At 44.3% G+C, this 10,824-nt stretch overlaps 1 protein-coding gene across 4 annotated transcripts; it reads right to left on the bottom strand.

The window, feature by feature from the left end:
* Nucleotides 1-3,041: 3,041 nt before the first annotated feature.
* Nucleotides 3,042-10,387, bottom strand: LOC116441246 (pre-mRNA-splicing factor CWC22 homolog). 4 transcript variants are annotated; one of them, XR_004238989.1, is made up of 8 exons: nt 10,099-10,378; nt 9,856-9,927; nt 9,487-9,624; nt 8,771-8,823; nt 8,069-8,152; nt 7,743-7,835; nt 5,380-6,383; nt 3,042-5,294 (listed from the first exon to the last, which is right to left on the bottom strand). XR_004238989.1 is itself a non-coding variant. In XM_032102934.1 (7 exons), exons 2-7 carry the CDS (start codon nt 9,923-9,925, stop codon nt 6,333-6,335), a joined length of 489 nt encoding a protein of 162 aa, XP_031958825.1. In that variant the 5' UTR covers nt 9,926-9,927; nt 10,286-10,387; the 3' UTR covers nt 3,042-6,332. The 4 variants fall into 4 exon arrangements, 3 of the variants coding, with proteins under 3 accessions (XP_031958825.1, XP_031958823.1, XP_031958824.1); XM_032102934.1 differs by having other exon boundaries at nt 3,042-6,383; nt 10,286-10,387; XM_032102932.1 differs by having other exon boundaries at nt 3,042-6,383.
* Nucleotides 10,388-10,824: the final 437 nt, after the last annotated feature.

Raw genomic sequence — 10,824 nt, 5'->3', positions numbered from 1 at the left:
TAAGGTGATAAATAACCAGGATTAAGCAATTGCAAAGGTCTGAAATTCTGTGAAGCTACATGGTCTGCAGATACAACGTTGAATTGAAGTCTTCATCAATGTGCTTCCAAGCACGTCTTACATTAACCAGTATTACCACAAAATGAGATGATATGAGAGACAAAATGGATGTTTTGTCTCCAGATACTTTTGAGTCACTCTGCTGATTCCATACCTGATCCTGTGTACTGGAACACTCTAATATCAGCAGATGGCCCCAGATGGCTCAGGGCTCCCTGTGCTAAGCACCGTATATACAAAGCATACATATGTTTAACAAAAGGGAACCATTTTTTCCCCACATGAAGTATTACTAAAGCATGAATTCCACTGCTTAGCACATTCTGCACATCAGATAGATGAGTGGTTCCAAAAGGGGACTGTGTGAGTACTGGGGATTACTAAACCACAGTGTTCTAGATGCAGCCTATAGCACAGGGCTTAAGCTATTGCTTGCCAGAAGCTGTGGACAAGCAAATCTGTATTGTTACTTACACTACTTCCCCCAGATATTGCTATAGGCCTCTTCCAGAAGGAAAACTACAGATAGTTTGACTGGATGGCCACTCTGATATTCCTGTGTTCTGCTACACCTCCCTGCTGTAGGACATGCTACTGTGGTTTTGCCCAAAAGCATTCTGAGAAGAACTGGACTGCATCAGTCACAGCCTTTCTGGCTGTGCCCTGCAATAGAGGAAGGGCTATTAGGCCTCCCTCAGTTCCACCCACTTGTGCCAGGCAGAGACATCATAATTTCAGTGCCTGCCTCTCCCTGGTACTGCTGTCCATGTATGAGCTGTTGGCACAAGGGACCTCTTGTTCCCTTTGCATGGACAGACAAGCCATGTCTCAAACTGGCTTACAGCAGAAAGATGCTCTGCTGGCCCTCAGTGCTGGGTCTTGGGCCCAGGTCTCCCAATGACCAACATGTATTTTCTGTGCATTTGCTGCACACAGATATTCTCAGACTAAGGGAAAACCCTTACAGAATGAGATCTTAATAAACACGACAGAAAGGTGAGAAAGAGGCCTACAAGAATACACTTTATACACTGTCACTGTACACTTCATAAAATTATAATTTTTTAGGGTCCTGGCTAGGATTATCCCACAGATTACAGCATCTCACCTCTATATTTTAGCCACAGACACATTGCCTCTACCAAGTAAATGTAATCTGACCCAGGAGCAGAGACACCAAAGCAGGGGAAAGAGCTTCTGTGTTTCTGACATCAGCGTATCTGCTCTCAGAATGTAATTACTATTACATCTGTTTAGTGTTCACAATGCTGTATCCTCAGAGGCCCCTATCAGGTCACAGTCCATGTGCAGTACTTTTTGCAACTCGATTCTCTGCAGTGTCAGCTTGCCTAAAGCAATAGATTGCACTTCATTTGGTCTGAAGACTATTTAAATAACCAGATGTGTTATGAAGCAGTGACAGTGAAATACTCCTTAAGTTGGTGCATTTTATTTCTATATTCTAGCACTGGTACTTAGGAGATGGAGAAGAGCAGAGCGCAGTTTCTGAAGAACTCAGCAGCCCCAGGTAGGGTGGTGCACCTTCCAGGCCCCTGCTGGCTCTCAGCAACCTGCTCCTGTTGCATTCAGCTACTGAGAAGTTAAAGGCTTCCTGCTGCCTTTGGCACACAGGCACCAGCAGAAGAGGCCATTGTCTGTCCTCAGCACAGCCAAGGGCAAGAAAGGAACAAAGACTGGATTAAATTCATAGGACAGCAGTAACACATGTTCCCCATAAACAACCATAATTAGGTATTTGCGGGCTAATTATAGGGTTTCAGAATAAGAAAGTGCAAAGCCAATGTCCAAAGAGAAAAAAAAAAAAAATTAAAAAAAAAAAAAAATTCTGCGACATTCCAGCTGGACAGCAATGCCACCTACCGGCAGATATTCGAACACCGACCAACCAGGAAAAGGCAGCAGCTTCCTAACCGGGCCTCTCGTGACAAATGCAGATTCCTCCCTCTCACACCACTGTTCTGTCAGCCCTAGAACAGCTCACGAATGGAGAACAAAGTGAACACAAGTGATGTTAGCCCTGGTGTTCAGTGCCCGAGTAGAAGATGGCACCAGTGGCCAGCATGCTGGCATGGGAACAGCTGCCATCACGTTGTGCCTCTCGGGCTGGGTAGTAATGATGCTCTTCTTGCTGCTCCAAAGGGCTCTCCAGAGGCTTCCTTAGACCCCTCAGCACTGTCCTGCCCATCCCTCAAACACTACATGAGTCATAGTCCTGAAGCACAGTTTAAGACTGAAATTGAACAGGCAGGGAAAAAACCCTTCTCTTGTCAACAGGCAAACAAATCACAATCTCTGCACTGGACAGTAGTTTTGATGATTAATTTTGTCCAGAGATGGAACTAGGTAGCCAGGTGCTTGCCAATAATTTTAAGAAGCAGCTCCTCAAAAACTCATCACCCTACAGCTTCAAATGTAACTAAGTGCATTCTCAGGTGTGCCCAGGACCTCATTCCTTCAGAAAAACCCACTACGACATAAAATCCAGCCATTCCACAGAGTCCTCAAATGACTCCAAGGGGAGCTCTCAACCCTGAGTGTTGAACCAGAACTTCGGAAACTTGTTTCTAAATACACACAGCAAAGACCGTGAGGAGTGTGTTTAACACATGAAAGGACATCAGAGCTCCACCAGCCATCAAGGCCCTTGCCCACCAAGGAGAGGTTCAGCAGATGACCCCAGGGCAAGTCACTCCAGCCTCTCTGACCTCTGCTCTTCCCCTGTGTGTAGAGCTCACCCAGATTTCCCCGCTGCAGAGGATGACTGGGAAGCTCACACATTCCTGCAGCATGAAACTTCAAGTACATCCAAACAGCGCAACTTGCCCAAGTTTAACCATACTGAATACTGAACTGCTACCAAAATGGCAGGCCCTGCTCAGACATCTTAGTTCCATGGAGCCAGGTACTTCCAGTCAAAGTGGCATTTATAAATATTTCCTGAGCTTTTCACCTCTGCTACGTTTTTGTGTGGGCAAAAGAGTGAAGTTCAAGCCAACTGTAAAGGAAATGAGTAGGATTGCACTGCCCACAAGAACTGGCAGGGATAGAATACTTTAAACAGTGCCAAGGAAGATGAGCATGGCAGCAGCAGCTCCGAGAATGTAGCCTTCCCCTCCTTCCCATGACAGTGACTTCTGTTTCCGAAAATTCTGCTGCTAAAAAAAATTCAGTTGAGTTCTGCATGATTCTCAGAATGGCAAATGGTGCAGGAACACAGGAAGTGAGCATGGTAGGGAAGACTGTCACACACACATACTCACATAAAAAGAAGGTTTCACATCTGAAAGACTTCTACTATTCAGCATTTTAGGAAGAACCTCAACTTGCCCAGCCAGGTAAGCTTCTGCAGCCCCTGCCTCATCACCTGACCTCTGCCCCACTCCATGACTTCTAATAGCAGCAGTGTCCTTCCATCCTTACCTCACACCTTTTCCACTGCTCGATTGTTCCAGCCTTCACCTCCGCCCACGACTTGCACTTTTTGGTAGACCCCGTCTCAAGTCTCTCTATCAGCCATGTGTGTATCAGGTTAACATCCCACGCTGCTTCACAGTTCCCTCATGCAAATTTCTCAACCTGATTGTCACCACAATCTTACTGTTGTAACCTTCTCATCTGGTTCAGTCTGTGGTGCAGCTGCCACAACAGGGATCTGAAGCAGTTCTAAGAAGCTGTGCTTTAGTGAAAAGGTCAGTAAAATGAACTGCCCTGAGGGTGCAAGGCAAGTATTCTGGCTGTAAGGGCCTGTGCTCACTAGGGAGGACTGGAATCTGCCTCAAAGATACTCAGCCCCAAGAAGATGCACAGGATCTCAGTGCTTGTGGGGAAAGATGGAGAAGGGAAGGATGCAACATAACTCAAAGCTCTCTAGAAACCTGAGAATCTACATGGAGATGGGAAAGACAGAAAATGAGGCTTATAAAAGCAGCAGCTGCTGGGAAGTTTCAGAGAGCATTGTAACTGACTGGGCAGGAGAGAATAGAGCAGAATCACTGCCACAGAGTTTAACCAGCTCAGCTTTCTAGAAGAAATGATAGCTTAGAACTAAATGGCGGCACAGAAATAATTTAAAGCATCACCATATTCAGCATGCAAAAAAAAAAAACTAAACAGAAAATTCCTCTGTTCTGAACACACACACACACACACAAAATGTTTTTTTAAAAGAAAAAATGGTTTAACTCATTTTTGTACCATGACAATTGGCAACTACCAAAATCCTAAAAGACCACATCATATTACTAAAGGCCCTTTGCCTTTCCCATACTAATGTGGAACAGGGCAGGAGTTTTTATGATTTTGACCAAGGCAACAAAAAGTAAATTATTTAAAGTATGTATGAACCTTCAACCAATGCAGTTCTTTAAAACTGTGATCTCTGGGTTTCCCATTCCTATTTTCTTTCCATCTTCCAAATTTGTATTCCCTACCCTGCACCAAGTTTTCAGAAATTATATTATCTTTACATAAAATATAACCTAGGGAATGGGACGCATGTTAAGTGTCTTCTAAGAGTGTGTTTGGGATTAACCTTATGCAAAGTCCAGAGACAAAAGCTGCTTATCTGGGCAAGATGCTTTGACATCACTAGCAAGAAAATACCAGAGTAGCATAAATCAAGGCATAATCCCCATAAAAAAAATATGGGGTTTTCTTGTTTGGTTGGTTTTTCCCCCTACTGACATTTCAGAACAGTGCTTTCAAAAAAACCCTTTCTATTGTCAGATTAAAAGTCAGAGAAACTCCACTTCTTACCTATGTTTTTCCAAGTTTTATGTTCATAAGGATATAAGGAGTTGCTCTGCTGGATCAGAGCTTTAGTCTCTAAAGAGTTACATCTCTGCAACAACTACAAAATGCTTCACAACAAAAGAAAACTAGGGAAAGGAGAGGATTCTAGCATCTTCAGAAGGTTTCACACATCAAAACAGTTATAAAATTATCCCTTGAGCAATGGTACAAATCTTCAGGTTTACTTCAAAACACCGTAGCAGACAGAGGCACAGTTTTCCATTTGCTCTTTTAATGAACTCCCCCCACTCTGACTGCTGTACACCTGATGTTCTTGTCTAAGTCAACTCTCCTTGAGTCCTTCTTTCAGGCGTTCCTAAACAGCAGCTCCCGAGGAGCACCTGCTTCACGAGTGATTCAAGCGGAACTCCCACAGCAGGGTTATGTACAGAGGAGCCTGCTGGGCAACCAAGAGCCAAGGTCTGGAAGGAAGAGTGCAGGCACTGAGCAAATTACCACAGCTGGCACACCCACAAGCTGTGCTGGGCTGCTGCTGCCTGTCCATACCTGTCTCATCTCACAGTGGACTGTCAACAGATCCGTAAAGTCACTGTCACTGCCTGCCTCAACACCATTCCACAGCTCTTTCTCCATCATACTAAGGTATGTCCATGGTATGTGCCTTGCTGCACTTTGAACAGAGGAAGATTTGATACATAGCTCACAGGATCAGAAAAGCAGGCCAGAACTCCAGAGCTTTTAATTTAGGAACTGCAACTCCAGGTGTGGGGGGTAAGCTGTCTATTGTGAGCTGAACAACTGATTCAGACAAGCAAACAAAACCAGAGACCTTTCCTGCTTCTATTTTAGGATAAAAATAATTTGCTACCATTATTGCTCTAGAGTATTTTGTTGTTACACTTTCTAATGAGAGAGAGCGCAATGAACTGTCCAGAGAAGCATCACATCTCAAATTCTGAAAGAAAATAACATATTAGTGAATGAACTTCCAAAAAAATCATTTATGTAAAAGGATGTTCTATTTACAAAGGTCAATTTGCTCTTTAGGATAAGCATAACCACTAGCAGAAAAAAATATACATAAAAGACACACCTCATCCTTCAAATAGACATTTACAAATACTCTGCTTAAACCACTAGAAAAATTAAGACATTTGAAATCAAGAGTGCATTCCACATGCAGTTAGGACAGAAATTACATTACTGGACTTCAGTGTGTCATTTCTTATCATGGTGAACAACACACACTTGAGCTTTTCTAAAACACCACAGCCTGGCTATTACCTTAGAATCTCAAAAGGAGGACATGGATCTCCATTAACAAGTTATTAGCTACTCTTCATTTTGCCATTAAAAAAAGGACATCCCAATTGTCTTCTCAGTAGGAGGGTCTGGTCTTGTCCAACCTGGTGTCCTTTTCCCTGAGTTTCCCTGTAGTGTTTTGCTAGGATGATGGTTGGCTGGGCACATCTACCAGTCCTTGGTGAGCACTCTTCCCATCACAAGGCAGAGTTCAGAAATTCCAGGAGCTGTGCACGGTTCCGGTCTCTCTGCAGAGCAGACAAACAGAGGCAGCGGTTGAACAGACCTGTACTCAGTGGAGCAAGGCCACAGGTCCCTGGTTTCTGTGGGGTTTTCACATCCCAAAGCAAGTGCCACTGACACCGCTGGGTCTAACCAGCTCCCAGTGAGGCGTGGGTGCCCAGGGGAAGTGCCAGGCAATGGGCAATGGGGAGACAAGCTGTCACTATTCCATGAGACATTTCCTAAGTGGCTCCCTGCGGAGGCTCCACTGGCTTGTCATCATGCAGCTCACAGCCTGCCCAGAAGGGAACTCACAAGCACAACAGATGCTCCTCTCTGGTGCCTGAAGCAACGTTCACTGTACCCACAGCAAGTCCTGTGCTTTGGGAAGTATGTTTTCTTTTTCTATGCATAAACAGCAACTTGCAGCATACCAGACCCCTGCATTTAGGTTCTGTCTTCACGTAAGAGATGGCCCAACCAGTCAATTCCAGTGTTTTTTATAAAAAATTATTGAATCCTTAAATATTGTAAGGAGTGGATGTTGTTCAATTCAACAAGACCACAGGCACCAATCAAAAAAGGACCAACGTCAAACATTTGACATCAAATACCATAACAAGCAGGTTACTGGAACAGAACTAGCAAGCATTCAGCATAATTTAACACACAATGCTCAGGACTGCTTTGGTAGCTGTAGAATGAATTAGTAGGGCTCAATCAGAATCTGCCAAGCTGGATACCTCAAGGAAGTAGCACTTCCTAATCAGTGCCAGAGCCCTCTGCAGGTCACCCTAAGGTGTGGAAATTGTTGAAAAGAGTGAAGGTATTACTTAAGTGCTGAGTCCAAACATCCATAGCAGTAGCACACAACATGATTCATGATACTTATTTCCCCGGGTATCTCAGCAAAAACATTCGACTGCTTTGAGAAAATGCAGGAGCATGCGGTCCTAATAATACTACTGGGGTTTTTAAAATTCCTCTCTAAATAAAGGCTAGTCTTGCATATGTTAGAAAAACACAGTAAAGTAGCAATTACAACAACTGATCACAAGAGACTGAAAGAAGATGAGTACAATTAAAACCAGTGTAACACAAAGCTACAAGCTGGCTAATGATCAGAGGCTGAAATTCTAAGGACCTGCACCAGCATCCTTTGGTTTATCTCCTCATGACTGAGTATTCCAAGCCCCCTCATAACACAAAACCTGCCAAAAGAATGAATTAAAAGATCTCAGAGGGCATCACAGCCACACTAAAAGCTACACTCAGTTTACAACTCGTAACTGCAAGACCCACTCTTCTACAAAAACTACTATTAGAAAAATATTAAAAGATACAGTATTTTCTTCTTAGGGACGTTCAGACTCTTTAACTCTTACCTCTATATCTTCCTTAGTCTTCTTTATTTTCATCTTGATTTTCTTTCCAGTTATCATGCTGTAGTTTTCATTCTTCTTTTTGTTTTTGAAGAACTTAAATGAGATCACACATTAAAAGGACATAAGCTTTGTTCTGTAATATTACAAATCTTAAGTAAAATTAAAGACAATGATCTTTTATGCTTCCCGACTGTCCAAAACAACAGAGAGAGGTTTCTATTGTTGATGACCAAACTGGTGCTCTTATTTTTTTGACATTTTTATGACAGGATGGATTAAATATGTAGATGAAAAAAAACCAGGGCTTCACACTCGGACAAGCATACCTTGGAAAGCTGGACAGGTCCTGTTTTCTCTTTCCTTTTCTTCTTTTCTTTCTTTTTCTTCATTTTGTTCTCCTTTTTCCTCTTCTACAAGAATAAGACATATGCTCTTATGCTTACAGACTAACAAGGGCAAAAACCCCCACACCCACAAGGATCTCTCAAGGCCACTCAAGTCAAGACAGCTACTACTGCTTGCCTTCACCACTTGCTGGACAGGGAGTAGCTGAAGTACACAGAAAGTAATGCAGCAGGGTTAGCAACCCTTGGGATTGTGAGGAACAGAAATGGTCTGATTCCCCATTCTCTCTCTTTTACAGTAACCCAAATATATAAAATCACTGAAAATGAAATAGAAAAATTACAACAGCAAGAACCCACCACTCGCTTCTCTCACTGACTGTAAATAATTTCTTCTGTCAAATTCTACAAAGTTATCAACATTCCCACTTCTCTTTTCTTCAGAGACTACTCTAAACTCCAGCTGGACCAGCAATGACTGGCAAAAGTAACTTTTAAATTATTTCTCTTTTTGTATAAAGTCAAGCACCCATTTATCAGTTCAGCCACTACAACCCTACAAGCATGATTTAGATTTACACAGCCACAGACAAAAGCATTGTCTTACATGACATTTAAGGATATTGAAATATAAAGAACTAATTTCTGTTCGTTAACTACTTATTTCTCTTTGTAAATGTTTACCTTTTTGTTGTGTTTTTCTTTTTTCTTCTTCTTTGATTTAGACTTAGGAGAATCTAAAATTAAGGAAAAAAATAAACAACAAAATCAAACCCTGTAAGTTTAGCATTCTGAAAAAGGCATCTGTGTTACAGATGAGACAAACAGAAATGTGAAACATAGGAAGAAAATGCTTTAATTCAGCTATATATATTGACACAGATTTAACTAACCCAGAGAAAGAAAACACATTAAGTTACTGCCACTTACTGGACTAACATGGAAAGTGAAAATACCTGATTTACTGATTCTGCAGATGTGCTGGCTTCATGTGAGTCCTCAACATTAAATGCTTGAAATGTTAAGACCAAAGTAGGACTAAACTAAAACCCACAACTCTGATCTAGATAGACTAGTGAAGTAAGAAAAGATCTGTGTTTTGAAAATGTAATGAATAGAGGGGCTTAAATATATACAGCATACTGCTACCAAGTAACATTTATTTGAATGGCAGTTTCTCTTTTGAAGGAATTTAACACAAGGACATTGCAAACTGTGTGTGAACTGGCACCTTTACACACAGTGGGGGGAGGGTTATGAGAGAAACACCCTGAACAAGCAGCACTGGTATTCTACACTGTCACTCTGTGGTGGTTTCACCACATTTAAAACAAGCTTTAAATGCCTTCAGGGGTGCTGTCGAAACTGGAAAATATTAAGTGCAAGTGGAGGTAGCTTACCTCTACTACTACTGGAAGAAGATGACCTTGAGGATGACTGTGACGAGGAGGAAGAGGTGGATGTACTGCTAGAAGATGATGTAGATGAAACAGATGAGGATCTGCTTCTGCTGCGCTTTCGTTTCCTTTTTTCTTTTCCTTAGGGCAACACAAGTTAACAGTGACAAGCCTGCTAGTAACTGTGGCCTACAGAAATTACTCTTAGCAGAATTTAAACACAATAAACCTCTGGTTTGAGGGGTTGTTGTGTTTTTCCCCACTCTTCCAGTGTGCCATGGTCTACTGCCATCAGCAAGTGACCAAACCCGGTAAGTGACACAGAGGGTGACACACAAACACCACAGAACAGCAACAGATCACAGCGCCTACCTCGGGCCTTCAGCCCTTCTTCTGAGGCTGCACACACCGTCCTACTTTTTTCATCCTCCCTGTTATCCATATCTAGTCAGAGGCAAAAGTACATTCAATAACATCATTTCCAAAGGACTTTGGGAGCGGGGGAAAAAAGGGCAGGGCAGAAACAGAGGAAACGAGCGAGCACGCCTGAGGCAGCACCCTGGAATCACAGGGTGGGACAGCTGGAAGGGACCACAGAGGGGCACCCGGTCCAACCTCCACGCTCCAGCAGGCTCATACCGGAGCACATGGCACAGGATCACATTCCCGTCCTATGACACGGCACCACACTGCGTGGGGAGAGCACCTTCAGGCTCATCCCCTGGCACCAGGAACCGGAGGCCAGACCCGCGTTTGGGCGCCGCTAGCGCAGACGCCAGGGGGGTTTTATCCCCACACCTACGTGCCGGGCTGTCGGTGGATCACGGATCCCGCCCAGGGCCCGCCCACGGCCCTCGGCGGTCAGAGGGCCCCGCGCCCCGGCCCGGCCGCCCCAGCGCCCCCGACCCACCCGCGCTGGGGCCGCGGCCGCCCCGGCTCCGCCGCCCCTGGGCCGCGACCCGGAAGGGCTGGGGCCGCCCGGCGCCGCTTCCTGCCCTCCCTCACGGCACGGCGGGCGCACGGAGCGCAGCGCGCCGGGCACAGCGCCCGCCGACGCTCGGGGCTTCGCCCTGCCGCATGTCCCCGCCCCCGCTGTAAAATACCGGCGTCCCAAGCACTCAGTAGTCATGGGATACTGGAACAGTTCCTGTTCCTGCTCTGAACCGAAACAAATCCGAGCCCGCCCCAAGCAGAAATTACCATCGCAGTGCAGCCCCAGACCTCGAGGACATGCATCTGATTTAGTTTAGGATTTACGGAACCTGCATCTGCGGCTGCTTCACGATATTCAACTGCAAACCAAAATACCCATGAAGCACATTGATTTTTAATCTAAAGCAG

This window comes from Corvus moneduloides, chromosome 3, assembly GCF_009650955.1.
Source record: "Corvus moneduloides isolate bCorMon1 chromosome 3, bCorMon1.pri, whole genome shotgun sequence".
Lineage (NCBI taxonomy): Eukaryota > Metazoa > Chordata > Aves > Passeriformes > Corvidae > Corvus > Corvus moneduloides.
The sequence above is the reverse complement of the archived record's forward strand: the minus strand, read 5'-3'. Positions and strand labels throughout refer to the sequence as shown.